The 15,081-nt window shown below is 47.9% G+C and overlaps 7 protein-coding genes across 7 annotated transcripts; 4 read left to right on the top strand and 3 right to left on the bottom strand.

Annotated features, from left to right (window-relative positions):
- Positions 1-46: 46 nt before the first annotated feature.
- CNBM0650 (hypothetical protein) lies at positions 47-1,087 on the top strand (the record flags this gene model as incomplete). Its single annotated transcript, XM_767052.1, has 4 exons — positions 47-109; positions 164-522; positions 577-928; positions 977-1,087. The coding sequence occupies 4 exons, from the start codon at positions 47-49 to the stop codon at positions 1,085-1,087; spliced, it is 885 nt and encodes a 294-aa protein (XP_772145.1).
- A 253-nt stretch (positions 1,088-1,340) lies between these two features.
- Positions 1,341-4,458, bottom strand: CNBM0640 (hypothetical protein; the record flags this gene model as incomplete). Its single annotated transcript, XM_767051.1, has 10 exons — positions 1,341-1,416; positions 1,472-1,776; positions 1,817-1,966; positions 2,016-2,140; positions 2,197-2,383; positions 2,433-2,661; positions 2,713-2,960; positions 3,010-3,186; positions 3,223-4,190; positions 4,227-4,458. The coding sequence occupies 10 exons, from the start codon at positions 4,456-4,458 to the stop codon at positions 1,341-1,343; spliced, it is 2,697 nt and encodes an 898-aa protein (XP_772144.1).
- Positions 4,459-4,676: 218 nt separating this feature from the next.
- CNBM0630 (hypothetical protein) lies at positions 4,677-5,692 on the top strand (the record flags this gene model as incomplete). Its single annotated transcript, XM_767050.1, has 5 exons — positions 4,677-4,934; positions 4,992-5,131; positions 5,171-5,413; positions 5,469-5,571; positions 5,603-5,692. The coding sequence occupies 5 exons, from the start codon at positions 4,677-4,679 to the stop codon at positions 5,690-5,692; spliced, it is 834 nt and encodes a 277-aa protein (XP_772143.1).
- A 163-nt stretch (positions 5,693-5,855) lies between these two features.
- Positions 5,856-7,305, top strand: CNBM0620 (hypothetical protein; the record flags this gene model as incomplete). Its single annotated transcript, XM_767049.1, has 3 exons — positions 5,856-6,391; positions 6,429-6,984; positions 7,039-7,305. The coding sequence occupies 3 exons, from the start codon at positions 5,856-5,858 to the stop codon at positions 7,303-7,305; spliced, it is 1,359 nt and encodes a 452-aa protein (XP_772142.1).
- A 400-nt stretch (positions 7,306-7,705) lies between these two features.
- On the bottom strand, positions 7,706-8,620 carry CNBM0610 (hypothetical protein; the record flags this gene model as incomplete). Its single annotated transcript, XM_767048.1, has 3 exons — positions 7,706-8,260; positions 8,314-8,371; positions 8,466-8,620. The coding sequence occupies 3 exons, from the start codon at positions 8,618-8,620 to the stop codon at positions 7,706-7,708; spliced, it is 768 nt and encodes a 255-aa protein (XP_772141.1).
- Positions 8,621-8,716: 96 nt separating this feature from the next.
- On the bottom strand, positions 8,717-10,295 carry CNBM0600 (hypothetical protein; the record flags this gene model as incomplete). The annotated part of the gene is made up of 5 exons (XM_767047.1): positions 8,717-8,917; positions 8,973-9,800; positions 9,857-10,097; positions 10,137-10,234; positions 10,272-10,295. The coding sequence occupies 5 exons, from the start codon at positions 10,293-10,295 to the stop codon at positions 8,717-8,719; spliced, it is 1,392 nt and encodes a 463-aa protein (XP_772140.1).
- Positions 10,296-11,361: 1,066 nt separating this feature from the next.
- CNBM0590 (hypothetical protein) lies at positions 11,362-14,837 on the top strand (the record flags this gene model as incomplete). The annotated part of the gene is made up of 14 exons (XM_767046.1): positions 11,362-11,532; positions 11,654-11,795; positions 11,846-12,058; positions 12,108-12,128; positions 12,195-12,217; positions 12,267-12,335; positions 12,385-13,026; positions 13,086-13,184; positions 13,242-13,557; positions 13,662-13,793; positions 13,861-13,967; positions 14,022-14,142; positions 14,202-14,554; positions 14,763-14,837. The coding sequence occupies 14 exons, from the start codon at positions 11,362-11,364 to the stop codon at positions 14,835-14,837; spliced, it is 2,484 nt and encodes an 827-aa protein (XP_772139.1).
- Between the last annotated feature and the right edge of the window lie 244 nt (positions 14,838-15,081).

Below are 15,081 nucleotides of genomic sequence, written 5' to 3'. Positions count from 1 at the left end.
CATAACCTCAAACTTATTACTCCCACCAACGCACCGCACAAACGCCATGTCATTCAAGACCATCATCGTATTCGGATCCACCGGTAAGCAAGGAAGTGCAACGGTTAAAGTAAGTCCACCAGATGTATTTTCATATATCGTGTCTTGACTGACGGCCCCTCAGGCTCTCAACGCTATCGGAGGCTATAACATCATCGCGGCTACTCGAGACACTGAAAGCGACAGGGCCAAAGCTCTTGCTCAAACTCCCAACGTTAGAGTGGTTAAAGGCGAGGTTGGGGACCATGCTCATCTCTTCAAAGACTCTGTCCATGGTATCTTTTTCTTCTTGGTCGGTTTCGACATTGAGGCATCCATCGAACGAGGTAAGTGCACATTGTCAAATATCCCTGGAGCTTCAGAGCCGATAGAATTTGTAGCCAAGGGCATGCTTGACACTGCCGTTTCCAAGGGCGTACAACACGTCATTTTCTCGGGCGTAGATTTCTGTGGTCATCGAGAGAAGGGTATTAGGCATCCATTGTGAGCTCTTATCATTCGGTCTGAATCAAAATCCTCGTTAATTTAGGTCTGCAGCCTTGACGCTAAGAAGCCAATTGAAGACTATCTTATGACTCTTCCTCTCCAATGGACAATTATTCGCCCTACAGCCATCATGGAGAACCTCTATATGCCGATTTACAAGGATATCATCACCACCACCTGGGTTGAGACCATTCACTACAAATGGATTGCCTCAGAGGACATTGGTAAGATTACCGCTGAGATTTTCGAGCACCCTGAAAAGTTCTCTGGGAAGGCTTTGAATATTGCTGGGGATTCTATGACTCCTGGTGAACATGTCAGGATGTGGAAGGAAGTGACTGGTGAAACTCTCAATGCTACCGAACCGCCCAATTTCCCCCCTGGTTTGGACAGTGCTATGAAGGTAAGCTTTCTGTTGCATCAACTCAGAATAACGTTGACAATCGTCTAGTTTTTCGATGTGAACGAGTCTGACGCAGACATAGAAGAGAACCGGAAGAATTTCCCTTGGTTGATGGATTTGGAGACTTGGTTGAAGCAATCATCTTTTGCTTCTCAGTAATTGTCTGATCTAGCAGTACTTGAAGAAGTAATTAATGTACCTAAAAGATGTCTTATTGTTCATACTCGTCCGAACCCTGCTTACTGTGCGCCAAACTTCATGGAGAATAATATATGCTTATTAAGTTATAAATTTAGGCTATGCAGCAAGCTATATACATATATTTTTCCTCCCAAAAATTTCTGGTTATGCCCATATCTCATCGTAATCAGGGCGCTGGCATTCGGGAGGATTTAGTTCACCTCATGATGACTTACAACCACAATGCTCGCTTGAAAGCGTAATCCATTTTCGCAAGTAGAGACGTCGAAGATTCGGCTTCTGTAAGGCTACATTAAGAGTCAGGCAACCGAAGGCCCGGTACGTGAAACATAAAAAACTCACCTAACGACGTCTTTTTCAACTACCAAATCGTTCCTTTTACACGCTTCGGCGATCTGCTCCACTATCTGACTCACAGTCTCCGCGCAAGTCGCATCACCTGATTGTCCTGGAAGAGCCTTGAATGCGTAGTATTCGGTAACATCGGGGTTGATGGTGGCATGTTCGACAGAAGGTGTGGGCGTCGAGGGTGTAGCGGCTGTCGGCCTCTTTGTTGGAGTAGCGGGAGCAGTCTTGTTGCGTAGGGAGTATGTACTGTAGCGTGTAGACTCGTCGGTGGGGGAGAAGTTGATGAGAAAGCCGGCATTCTAGCAATGTCAGCTGTGATCATGGATAGGTGCAACTCACTTCTTTGGGATCCCGACTTGCCTCTTGCAAGGTAGATAAAATATATGCTCCCTTTTGAATAGATGTGATGGATGGTAAGGGTATGCGGGTAAACTGCACGACCTTTTCAAGAGAGTAATTGAAGGTGACTACGTAGATGGCGCTTCGTGTCTATAATTATAATTAGTCTGTACCTTTTTGGGAATAGGAGAAGTCGTACCAGGAGTAGAATCTTCTCCTCCAGGTCGGAACTTATTTTAACACTCCTTGGGTCCGGCGAAAGTAATATCCATCCACCAATTTTCTCCTCTCCATCGCTTAAAACCCTAGCGGAGCAAGTTTCAACTGCCACTTGGTCAGTTTTCCAATATATATATATATCAAGCTGGCGAAGATCTCACTGGCAACACTCCTGATCCTATCCAATCTCACTACACTGGAAGCATCTTCGCTTGTAAGAGTCTCCAAAAACTCGCTGAAGACTGCCAAGTTTCGATGGCCAAGCAGGAAAGATATGACAGCTTGCGCAAAAAAATCAGAGATGGCGCCGTAGAACATTCTACTGAGCGAGCTGACACCATCATGGAGCTACTATAGTGTTCAGTATGGGAATGTGACCTTGCGATTAGACACTTACCATGCCCGAAAGATCTCGTTTCCCTGTTCTCACGAAATCTCCTTTCAATGCCGAAGTATGCGCATAGCAACGACTGATAATGTCACCATTATTCGCCCAGATATCGTTGAAAATGTTTTCCACAGTGGGAGCGCTGATCTGGAGGCCAAGTTGCATGAGCATCGTGTTAAGAACTCGACGAGCGATCGCAGACTGGACGACGTTGGTTCGATCAAGACAGTCAATACAGCTGCAGTACTGTCAGCTTTATGTCAAACATTATGGGCAACAAGACGCTCACTTGGTCCTGAAAGCACCCTTTTGCTCTCGAATGGCATCTCCTTGCAAGGTCCAAAGATAACCCATGGACTCAAAGTCGAGAGAGTCGACGAGTTCGACGATGTTCTCCCATTTCATTCCGTGACATTTTGCATGAAAGTCGAATCCAACGTATTTGAGATCATCTCTTTCGAGGCTGTTGACTAGCTCTTGGTAGCCATTGGTCACCACTGCTTCTTTTCCATCTTGTTCAGACAAATTTATAATTGTCTACGGAGAATCAGATTTGAGAGCTTTGTCTATAGTCCGAGTAACTTACAATAGGCCCATAGCGGGATGTCAAATCATTGAAATGTAAGTTGGCAACGGCGTACGTCTTGTCGACAGGCTCATTGAGTATTGGGGGCGGCTTCATTGAGTAAGGGCTTTGAGACCAGCGTAACGGGATAGATCCCCTGACTTGGGTGAAACTGAACAGAGAGGATTTACCCTCAACCTAACGAGTCAGCGCTCGTTGAAAAATATTACGAACCTTTGCTCGGACAATCATTTCGGTCTCCACCATGTTTGCCACATGTCCGTTATCATCGATTCCTCTTCTTTGATACCTAAGTCCCGCGCGATCTTTACTCCTTCTCGATACGACAACAAGGTCAACAGGTATAGCCCCAAGTGAAACATCAGGCTGTAAAGGATTGGGAGGGATAGGTATACTAAAAGTCGCTGATTGCACCCATCCTTGCATCACTGGTAGGACGTATGAATGGAGTCCGAGGTCGATGAAATCTTTCATGAGCCATTCGTTCCAAAAGAAACGCTTATCAACCCTTCTCCATAAGGGTACCTGGATGTCTGGCTCAATAAAGTCCTCATCTAGGGCTGGATTGATAGGTGTCTGAAAGGTGCTCGATTGAGACGGTGGGAAAAGGGTGTTGTCCTTTTGAATGAGGTCGCTAAAAGCTGCACCCGTAGCTGTTCGCTGCGAAACGACCTGTCGTTTGTGCTGTAACGTACGAGTAAGATCAAAGTCGTAGCTGAAGAAAAAGCCTGCCCCAAACTCCCTGACGATTTGGCGAACAATCTTATGTTCCAGCTCTTGCCTCTTTGGAGGTTCAGGAGTGGTCGATGCATCTTGCTTCTTTCGTAGTTTGGGCATAAACTTTCTCCATTGCCGAGATTTCGGAGGTATAGGAGTTTCATCGGCTTCAGGCGTCTCCTCAGATGAGGTATCAGAGTTGGACAGGTGATCCTCCTCTGAGGCTGTGGCACCAGCACCTGTTATGGGGAGCGCCAAGCTCCACTTCGTTTTCGTTTTGGGTTGACGAGAGACCTGGATGGCTAGCATACGATTGATAGAAGAAGTGGCACCTTCTTGAGTGAGTGGCACGGCATGCACATCACCCAGAGAAAATACTTCATGTTCATGTGGAGGTTCATCATCGTCATGAGGAGGGAACAAAGGTGTCCCGGTACGAGGTAAGAAGACAAACAGATAGGCCGCTGACATTAGCTCACTTATTGATGGGTCAAACTCACCATCCCATAGCCTTGCAACACCTAATACTCCACCGATTATCAACTCTCCTTGCTCGTCGCCATCAACAGGTTCAATCTTGCCCTTGACTCCCCAGTGGATCAAAATGCTCTGGCCGTTGTCTGGAGAGAGGACGACTCCATCATCATGAACGATTAATGTTAGTCGGCGATAAATATGAGGTGGAAGAGGCGGCACTGTGAATCTAGGAGGTAGGGAAGTTGTTTGCGCCATGGATAGTGTTTTTTTTATATGCTCTATTCTTAAAATTGCAATGGGGAACGAAAGAGAATAGTCGGACGACAATAAACGAACAACCTCCACTTCCGTCGGAATACGGGAGCAGGCAGCATCTCAGACGTCATAAGTGACTGACAGCAAGGATAATCCCAAATCTGGTATACTTCTAACTGGTCCTTATTTGTTCTTCACACCATAGTCTCGGGTCCGGAATGGCTTCCATGGCAAACATAGAGCGAGCATACAGAGTTCTTGCAGACAGAGAAGTCACCAGGCTAGAGTATTCGCTGCTCCGCAAGCCCTCGACAGAACAAGCTTTCTATTCTGTCCACAACTCTTTAAAACACAAACGCAACAATCGATATTCTAACGTCCTCGCCTATGACCGTACAGCTGTCACTGTGGATGGGGAGTACTTGAATGCCAATGTGGTAACAGATGGAAAAGGTGGACGGTGGATAGCAGCTCAGGTGAGGGGTTCAGCAAGTGATCCCTATATTACATTACTGAAGGTTATTTGAACTTAGGCTCCCCCACCGCAAGCCTTCAACACTTTCTTCAAGGCTCTCTATTCAGGAGCTGCCATAGGGAGACTCCCCAATAATGTGATATTAGTCCAGCTTACAGGCTGGGAAGAGTCTGGGATACCCAAAGCAGACCCTTACATGTAAGTCGAGATATTTCGAGGAAGCAGCTAATGTGACAGGGAGCATAAAATGCCAGACATGGGGGTGCATCTTTCTCGGAGAGAAATCATTGACAGAATATCAAGCACACTGACTGAAGTTGCTTTGCAAGGGGATAGGCGAGTGAATTTGTTCCACTACCAATTCGACGCCTGGCCGGATCATGGTGTGCCCACGGGAGCAGCGGTGCAAGCGTTGCGAGAGTTAGTAAAGGAAGTCGACGAGAAAAGGAGGGAGCTTGATTGTGAAGTTTGGGTTCACTGGTAAGTACCTGGCGAGCAAGTGCTCTGTGCCAAATTGACCGTGTAACGTTTTTAGCTCTGCCGGTGTTGGTCGCACTGGAACATTCATTGCACTTTCATCACTCCTTTCACCTGACGAACCTAATGTATCGTCTCCCATAGGCCCACTCCCGCGAGAAGTTGCAGGCGACCGGATAGCCAAGACTGTAGACACCATTCGCGAATGCCGAGGGATGCTTGTGCAGACTCTCAGTCAATTTGAGCTTCTGTACCAAATGCAATAATAACAAGTCCCCGTAGACTCTGATTTTTCCCACGATACACCTGTGCATTTGACGGATTCCGATTCGCGCCGGAGTCCGGTGCGCGTTCTTGAAAGTGTCCCGATCTCATCTGTTCCGATACAAATAATTGTCCTCCACCCATTTTTCTGTTTGCAGAAACATTCCCCCAACAGCCCACAATGCTTACCACGTCCCTCAGGCGGGCTCTCCAGACAGGCATCAAAGCCGAGCTCTCAAATGCCCCTATAGCACCCCGTGCATTTTCCACCACTTCCCTCGTTTTCACCCGCCCAACCCCGCGTCCAATCGTACTCCCCTACTTTACTCCTTGCACTCGCTCTTCATTCTTCTTCCCCTCACATACTTTCAAGTTCCCCCGATCATTATCGACTGCTGCACCCAAGAATAAAGTTTACTCTGATATTCCCAATTCATTGCCATACTGGCTTTATGGCTGTTCAGCGGTCGTCTTCGGGATCATTGTAATTGGTGGTCTCACAAGATTGACCGAATCAGGTCTCAGTATTGTGGAATGGAACCCTATTACTGGCATTTTGCCGCCCATAACCAAGGAAGACTGGGATGCGGAATGGGAAAAGTACAAAGTATCACCCGAAGGTATCATAATGAACGCGAACATTTCTAGGGATGAGTTTAAGAAGATCTTTTACATGGAATGGGGTCACCGTCTTGCTGGGCGAGCTCTTGGCATTGGGTGAGTACTTTCAAAGTCAATAGGCGCTAAAAGTTAGTTTCCTTCTTCCCACCGTCTACTACCTTGCGCGATACAAGCTTCCCCGTCCTCTGCCCACCAAGCTCCTCCTTATCGGCCTTGGTATCGGATTCCAAGGTGTTCTTGGCTGGTGGATGGTGAAATCTGGTCTCGATGAACAAATTATCACCGACAACTCTGTTCCTCGTGTCTCTCAATATCGTCTCGCCGCACACTACAGTGCTGCCGTCGCTCTTTATCTTGGTATGCTCTCAACTGCTATCGGTATCCAGCGCGACATGAAGCTCGCCAAGAACCCTGCTATCGTTTCTGCACTCAACATCCCCGCTGTTAAGAAATTTAGGGGATTGGTTCACCTTTCCGGTATGATGGTCGCCCTTACTGCTGTCACCGGTGCTTTCGTGGCTGGCCTTGATGCTGGTTTGGTCTACAACGAGTTCCCCATGATGGGTGATGGTTTGGTGCCTCCCAAGGACGAGCTTTTCGACCAGAGATATGCCAGATCAGGGTCTGACAAGATTTGGAGAAATATGCTCGAGAACCCTGTTACCGCTCAGTTTGACCACCGTGTTCTGGTACGTTTATATATTCAAAATGTCGCATAACGTATTGCTGATCGTCGATTGCAGGCTACTACCACCTTTACGATCCTCTGTACTCTTCCATTCGCCGCTCGAAGATTACCCTTCCCCGCTGCCCGTCGCCTTGCTGCCCTCACAACCGCTGCCGCCGTCACTCAGGTCACCCTCGGTATCAGCACTCTTTTGTATCTTGTGCCCATCTCCCTCGCTTCCATGCATCAGACAGGTAGCGTTGTTCTTTTGACTTGTATTATGGCGTTGGGAGGAGCTTTGAGGAAGCCCAGCAGGATGATCAGATACATGCGTAGAGTGTAGTCTTAACCATACATATAAAATGACTATCGTTGTTCACATACTTTGCATTGATGCATTATATCACTTCTCATATTTTGTGCGTTATTATATGCATATGAAGAAAGCTGGAGAAATAATATCGGAGATTGGCAGGCCATACCCTCGAGGTCGGCTGTAAATGTTTGGAAAGTTGTTTCCCCTGGACCGGTTAATCTTCGTCTTTTCCTCAGTCTCCTTCTAAAGACTTTTCCCTGCTCCACCGCTTCTTTTTTTCACCTTTCTCACCCCCGGCCCCTTTGTAAGACAAAATGGGCCGCTCAAAACCTCGTACGAACAAACGCCCTCCCCCCAAAATCCGCCCAAATCGTCCAACCCAACCTTCTCCCCCGCCGACGCCCACTGCAAACCCCTCCACCTCTGATCAGTACGCCACTCCACCCTCAATACCACCGCCTTCTTTCCCACCTCTGCCTCCAGATATTTTTTCCGTACCTAGGTCAACCTTGGCTAGTGCAGACGCAGCAGCAGCCAGAGCAACAACGACTGCAGCCAATCTTTCAGCAGCGCTTTCAAGCTGGTCCGCCAAAACCTTGGGACGAATGGAGCCTCTGCCAAAACTCACTGAATCGCAGCTTAGCGTTCTAGCGGGTGCAGCGGCTGGTATAGGGGAGGCAAATTTTCTTTCTGGGATGTCAGGGTCAAGAAACGGGCAACATAATGGATCTGCAGGGGAAGGACAGTATAGTGGTGGGATACCGATTGATTTGCCTGCAAGCTTAGCAGCTCTTTTCGAAGCCAAATTGACATTGGATAGGGAAAAAGGCAAGTTGATGAGGATGCAAAAGGAACTAAGAGGCCAGAGGGAGAGTATCAAGGAGGTGGAAATGCAAATGGACACACAGAGAATGACTAGCCAAATGGCAGCAGATACGATAGTGGCGTCTAGATCAGTACCGGCGCTGGAGGAAGGGTGTACCTGCGGACAGTGAGTATCATAGTAAGAAAAAAGAAAATGTCGGAGTGGTAAACTGAAGAAATGATGCAGGTGTCTTGCATATGCTCCGGAATCTGAGCCAGAGTGTTACGACTGTGAAGACGATTGTGGGTGTGATTGCCATTCGTACGAAGAGTACGAGTGCACTCATGATCATCATGAATATGAAGAGGAGGAAGAGTATCACGAAAAGAAACGACCTCTGTCTGAAGATCCGGCACGACTAGTAAGTGTGATTTCCTTGATTTTACAACTTTGGCTAAACCAAGCCCAGGACGAAACTGTTAGAGAACTGTTCAATTGGATAAAAGCTGTAGTATGGACAATAGAACAAGCAGCCATAGTATCCGGTCGTCGGAATTGGAAGCAGTCACCGACGAAAGCAGAATGATATACCTATACATGCCTCTTGTACCCAAACCAAGCTCTCGTCTAAATCTAAGCCGCAACTTCCTGAGTCCTTGGCCTTCCTCGTCCTCCCTTGTTTCCTCGCTCCCCTCGCTCCCCTCGCTCTCGAGGTTCCCCGACGCTGCTCTGCATGGCAAACTGGATTGCTTGGGATCGGAACGCAAGACCACGGGTGGTTTCGATAAGGGTGGCGGTCGGGGTGGCGTGAGGCCGTGTGATGTGAAGCATGTTCTAAAATTGATATCAGTAAAACATTATGATACGCTATGGATCTCAATATTCTCACCTCCTTCAGGTCGATCTTGGCCTCAACACCCATCCTCGAGTCCCTGATAAGGTTAACAATCCACTTCTCTCCTTCCTCATTGGACAAGTTGAGGGTCTTGGACAATTGTCCAATATCAATCCTTCGATGTAAACGGCAGATAACCTCGGAAATCAACCACCTCGCGTTCTCCACAAACTCATCCGCAAAGCCTGACAAGAAAAAGTCTGAACGGACGACAGACTCGGCGACTGACAATCGTTGTTGAGCCTGGGTGAGATCAAAGTCGGCAAACACATCCTTGAGGAAGCTGGTGATGGGATCGGTGTATTGGTACTCTTCAGTCTCAACGATACGGGTGAGCTCCTTGACGTGGTCTCGAGAGCGGACATTGGCGGGTTTGGGAGCTCGGCGTGAGATGATGGCGGCAGCAACGAGGTATCGCAGGAGGTGAGGGCAAGAAGTTTGGATGGTGTTGAGGTAGGCGGGGGAAAGGAACATGTCAAGCAAGCCTTGGCAGCCTTGGTTCTCTCCGAGGTTGAAAAACACAAAGAGAGACCAGTGAAGCAACCATGTTCGGGCCTGGAGCTGAGCGAGAGGCTTGGCAAGAGAGGTACCATGGGGGTTATCGATGGTCTCGCGGAGGTCTCGGACTTGCATCAAAGCAGCGTCCCATTCACCATTGAGGATGTTGGAGGCGAGTTTACCCCATTGAGCAGAGATGTTAAGCTCGTAAGAAGGAGAAAGAATGAGGAAGTGGTAGAGAAGGTTTCCGGCAGAACCGTAGTCACCAAGAGAGTATTGGTATTGACCAAAGTGGTAAAGGGCATTGATTTGGTCAATGTCAATCTGCAAGACGTAAGTTTCGCCCGTTTTGAATGAATTCCGCGTTGTGAGCAACTCACCTGGTACTCTGATCTCAGCAAATCCAGATTTCTGTCCTTGTCACCACCGCTCCTCAATTTAGCCACCGCATCTGGGTCCTCGATCACCTTTGTCACGGGCTGAGCCTTCTCCTGCAACTCCTGATACTTGGCAGTAGCCTCATCTCTCAGTCTAGCAAAGTCGGTAGGTTCGGCATTTTCAATCTGGGCGTGGAATTGTTCAACGTAGTTGACCATGTTGGTGCCTTTAGCGAGATCATATCTGGGTTATTAGCGAGGCTCTCAAGCTAACATGACTCACTGAGCTCTGGCGAGTTGTTCGGCAGGGTAGATTGCAATATCTGAGAGGTGGTTGAGGAGAGGGATAGCAAGGTGTCGGTCGAGGTGGGGGATGAGTTTCTGTATGTCAGCTATGTCAGGAAGGGTGTATGCTCACCTGTGTAAGGTCGTAATCGGCCATTTTGGATCTTGTTTTGGTTTTTTAGAGGAGTATAGGTGTTCTTTGCAGTATTACCCTAACCCGTTAGCTATGGACAATAACCACTTGGACACTTCCAAAACATATCCCCGCATATCGCCGTCACTGCACTCAATGTGGCACCATTCTATTCTCTCTTTCCATCTTTCTTCTTTCTTCATCCTCTTCATCTGTGCATCCAACACCTGTTGTCTTTTACCTAATCAGTACCACAAACAACAAGGGGCCACCAGCGCTTAAGCATGTATGTGGAATGCATTCTGTGTCGCTGTCTGTCACTCATTCTTTTCTACGATAAAAATGCCTTCTTCGCTCGACTTGTTTAAATAAACGTAGCGAAGACCGTCAGCTCCGAAGCTGCTTTGGCGTTCTAGGCCCATGATGAATCATAGCTTGTGACAGGCGTACATAAGGGCAGTTGAATTTGGAGTTCGGAGACAGTAGTAGTATGTCATCTGCGGTTCCATAGATGCTGTCCTCTAGATACTACACACCCCATCATTTACCATTGGCGCAACAAGTCGCAGTTCGCAACTAGCCGAGTAGTATATTACGTAAACAAATGATCTGCAAGGCACCGCAGATGGATTTGTTGAAGCTGCGTTTTATGCGCGGGGTGTTCGTTTGAATTTATGTGCTCTTTTGTTCTTTTGCTGCGTGTGCAACAAACGTCATGGATAGTGCATGGCCGTGATCAGCGGCGTGAGGAGAAAGGCCCTTTAATTGCTACTGCTTTGCAACAATTTTAAGGGGGCAGTCTTACCGTGGCGGTGTTTCAAAATGCATTGTCTCGACTTTCTCCACGTGGAAACCCTGAGGAATTCCAGTGCTGTTCCTCTGTGGAGCTCTCGATTTCGGAGACAAGCCACCAAGTCGCGACGCGATTTTATCTCTAGAAACTCTGCCCTCATCTCTGTTCCCCTGCCCTGTCCTCTAATCGCTTGCCCGGACCCCACTATCCCCACACAGCGATGATTTCACACCTTGTCTAATTTTATAGACACTTATACCTTCTTTTCAATCCACACTTTCATTCAATCACCACACCATGTCCTCCACGACAGACCCAGGAGCTGCAGTCTCCTCCTTCGTGGCTTCCTATGAGTCTACGCTTACCCAAGTCTCGGTCCGAGCCGTCGGATCTCAGTTTGCATTAATGGCTGCTATATCAATGGCGACACTGCTCGCATTCAGTTTCTTCAGGCCAAGAGAAAAGAAGGTGAGTTGTCGGTCGTTTGAGACAGATAGTCGGGCTGACAAGGTTTTCTCACTGCAGGTCTATGCCCCCAAGGTAGATTGACTGTTGTTGTTACTGAGAATTATCCTAAAACTGGTTATAGATCAAGTACCAATTACCAAAACCTGTCGACCCCATAGAGGATCCCGATTATGAACCGCCTCCGCCTCCGATTTCCAATGGCTTTTTCGCCTGGTTGAGCCCCATGATCCACTTGAAGGAAGAGGAGATTATTGCGAACATTGGTCAGTGTCTATCACTTTTAGAGGTTCTCGAAAGCTTACAAAGATTACAGGTCTTGATGCCGCTACATTCCTTCGATTTTTGAGGATGCTGCGCAACATTTTTACAATCACCTCGATCATTGTGGTCGCTTTGCTCGTCATCGATATCGTCTATAACCTCAAATACGTTAATAGCAGCGACAGGAATGCGCTGAGTCTTTTAACCATTCAGAATGTATCGGGAAATTGGATGTGGCCGGCGCTGGCAGCCAGCTATGTCATCAGTGAGTTCTCCGCGCTGCAAGAGAAGGTCCATTCGCTGACATTTAGCAGATATTGTGGCGATGTACTTTAGTGAGCAGTTTTTAAAAAAAGAGCAGAATGAAAATGTTGCAGTTGCTGACTACGGCTTGTTTGTAGTCTGGTTCAATTGGAAAGCAATGGTCTGTCAAATAAATTGTCGGCCGCTTGTCATTTCTGACCGCCTCGTAGGTTCGATTGAGAAAAGGATGGTTTAGATCTCCTGCATATCAGACCAAGATCTACTCTCGAACACTCATGGTACGTTGAGATTACTTGTTCAGTGACAATTCTAAACTCGTTGTTGCAGGTCACCCATGTCCGCAAAGATTTCCGCAGTGACGCCGGTTTACTGTCTCTTATGGGTCTTCTCAAGGTAGATGGTATCAAGATCGGTCCTTCTATCGATTGTACTTGCATTGGTCGAAGACTTGAGGATTTCCCAAAAATGGTCGACGATCATAATGAAGCTGTTCAAGAGCTCGAGAAGCATCTTGTAAAGTATTTGAAAGGTGGGGAGATGGCAAAGAAGAGACCTATGATTAGAAAAGGCGGTTTTCTTGGATTGTTCGGAGGTGTGAAAAAAGACGCGATTGACTACCACGCCAAGGAAATCAAGTTTCTCCGTGACCGAATTGACGCCAAGCGACAGGCTATCGACTCTCTTCTCCGCAAAGAACGTCACGCTCGCAAAAAGGGTAACAAGGTCGTCAACCGAGTCGAGGGCGAGAATTATGGATTTGTGACATTCAAGACGATTGCCGAAGCGCATAGGATTGCGAGGACGCATAGGGGCAAGCTCAAGGAGTTGTTTGGGGCCGAGCTGCAGCTGGCGCCAATGCCCCATGATATTGTTTGGGAGAATATCTCAAAGGAGCCCGCAGAGTTGGGATCGAAAAATACGTTTGGATTTATCATCATTGGAATCGTCTGCTTCTTCAACACCTTGCCTGTAAGTGATGGAAAAGATTTTAGCTTTTTCCGGACCAGGGCCCGCTGACAGATACGTAGTTGCTTGTAGTTTCGTTGCTTGCAAACTTGAGTTCATTGACGGTCTATGTTACATTCCTTGCGGATTGGAAAGATGCTGGTAGCTGGGGCCAGTGGACTGTGAGTTTTTTTTTTTAAAAAAAATTTGTTGTAATTATATATTTACTCAATGAACAGTTCTCCATGGTCTCTGGTATCCTCCCATCCGTTGTCTCTGCCCTCTTTGGCTACCTTCTCCCTATCATCATCCGCAAGATCTCCAAGTACCAAGGAGCGCCCACACGTTCCCGTCTGGACCGTGCGGTGACCGCTCGATATTTTTTCTTCATGATCATTTCCAACTTGGTCATTTTCTCTCTTCTTGGGGTGGTATACACCGCCATAGCGAGGATCGTGGTGCAAGTCGGTGGACACCAGAGTGTGGGCACGATCTTGAAAGGGTTTGAGGATATCCCGGATCAGATTCAGGGGACATATGTCCAGCAGAGTACTTGTATGTTTAAAACCAAACCTTTTTTTTTTTTCGGATGATTTGAGAAAAAGCTGATAAACTTGGATAATGAAAAAAAGATTGGTTGACGTGGCTGCCGCTTCGAGGCTTCTTGGTCATTTTCGAATTGATCCAGTTGATCAAGTTGGCCATGGTATCTATCCGAAGATTCATGTTTTCTCATACCCCTCGCGATATCAGGGAGATGACCAAGCCGCCGTATTTTGAATATGCCATTGGTGAGTCGTGGAACGAAAGAAAAAAAAAAAGGGATTGGACTGATTGCGTATGGGTTGGCTTTTCTAGTCATTGTCAACTTGTTGTTCATCACCGCCGTTGGATTGATTTACGCTCCCCTTGCGCCTTTGGTGGCTATGGGTGCATGTTGTGTCTTTTGGTTCTCTTCCGTCGTCGTAAGTGCATTTTCCGAAAAGAAAAAAAGGTGTGAGGGCTGACAATGGAGACAGTACAAGTACCAGCTGCTGTATGTGTACATTTCCCGAGCGGAGAGTGGGGGTAGGATGTGGAACGTGTATGTCAATCGACTTTTGGCATGCTGTGTATTGATGCAGCTCTTGATGGTGCTGAGTGAGTTGTTTTCGCTCTTCCGGGGTGATAGTACCGAGCTGACTGCTTTTTATATATAGCCACCGGTCTTATTCGCGACCGATGGATCGACTGTGTGGCCGCCGCGCCTCCGCTATTGCTCATCATCGCCTTCAAAATCTACATTTCGCGCACTGCCGAGCGTCAGTTCCGGTACTATGAAGCCTCTCCGGAAGAACTGGAGCAAGAAAAAATGTATAGCATGTCGGAGAAGCCGACGAAGCAGTCCGAGGTGGAAAACCGGTTTTTACACCCCGCGTTGCAGCATAACAAGCTGTTCACCGTGATGGTGCACAAGAGTCAAGAGTCGTTGGCGAGGGAGGTGTTGAGTGCGTATCCGTGGTTTGCGGGCAAACACGAGGGCGATGGGGTGAAGATCAAGGCTGTGCGCGAGGTGAGTTTGAGAGGTCTTTTGTGTGGTCCAGTTTTTGATTTTGATTTTGATTTTTTCAGGAAAACCTCGAGTACGATCCTTCGCGCGATGGACCGGCGGACGAAGCGCACCAAGCGGACTGGGATGCGAAATCGATCGCATCGACGGATATCCTCTCCAAATCGGAATACGCTTCTTCCACCGCGCCGAATTACGAAGAAGCCTACAGGCATTACCCATTGTTGCCGCTTACGGATTCTCCCTCCCTGGCGCCTGCGAGTTTACCATTGTTGCCTTTGGATAACCCGTCGACGGACCGGCTGTTATCGACTAACGACCGGTCCGAGCAGTTTATAGCTAGGCAGCCGAGCGCGAGAGGGAATGCGAGTGCGAGGGGGTATCGTCAGCCGCATCTGCCGATGCCGGCTGGCGCGAGGCATGCGGCGCAAATGTCGGATGTGGACCTGTCTGCTTCTTCTCCCCTGTTGGCCCAGGATCCATGGCTGAACGAGGACGACAATGCGTATGGTGGGGGTGGTGGGAGATGG

The sequence above is a fragment of the Cryptococcus neoformans genome, chromosome 13 (genome assembly GCF_000149385.1).
Source record: "Cryptococcus neoformans var. neoformans B-3501A chromosome 13, whole genome shotgun sequence".
NCBI lineage: Eukaryota > Fungi > Basidiomycota > Tremellomycetes > Tremellales > Cryptococcaceae > Cryptococcus > Cryptococcus deneoformans.
Note: the sequence above shows the minus strand (reverse complement) of the source record. Positions and strands in the feature narration are given on the sequence as shown.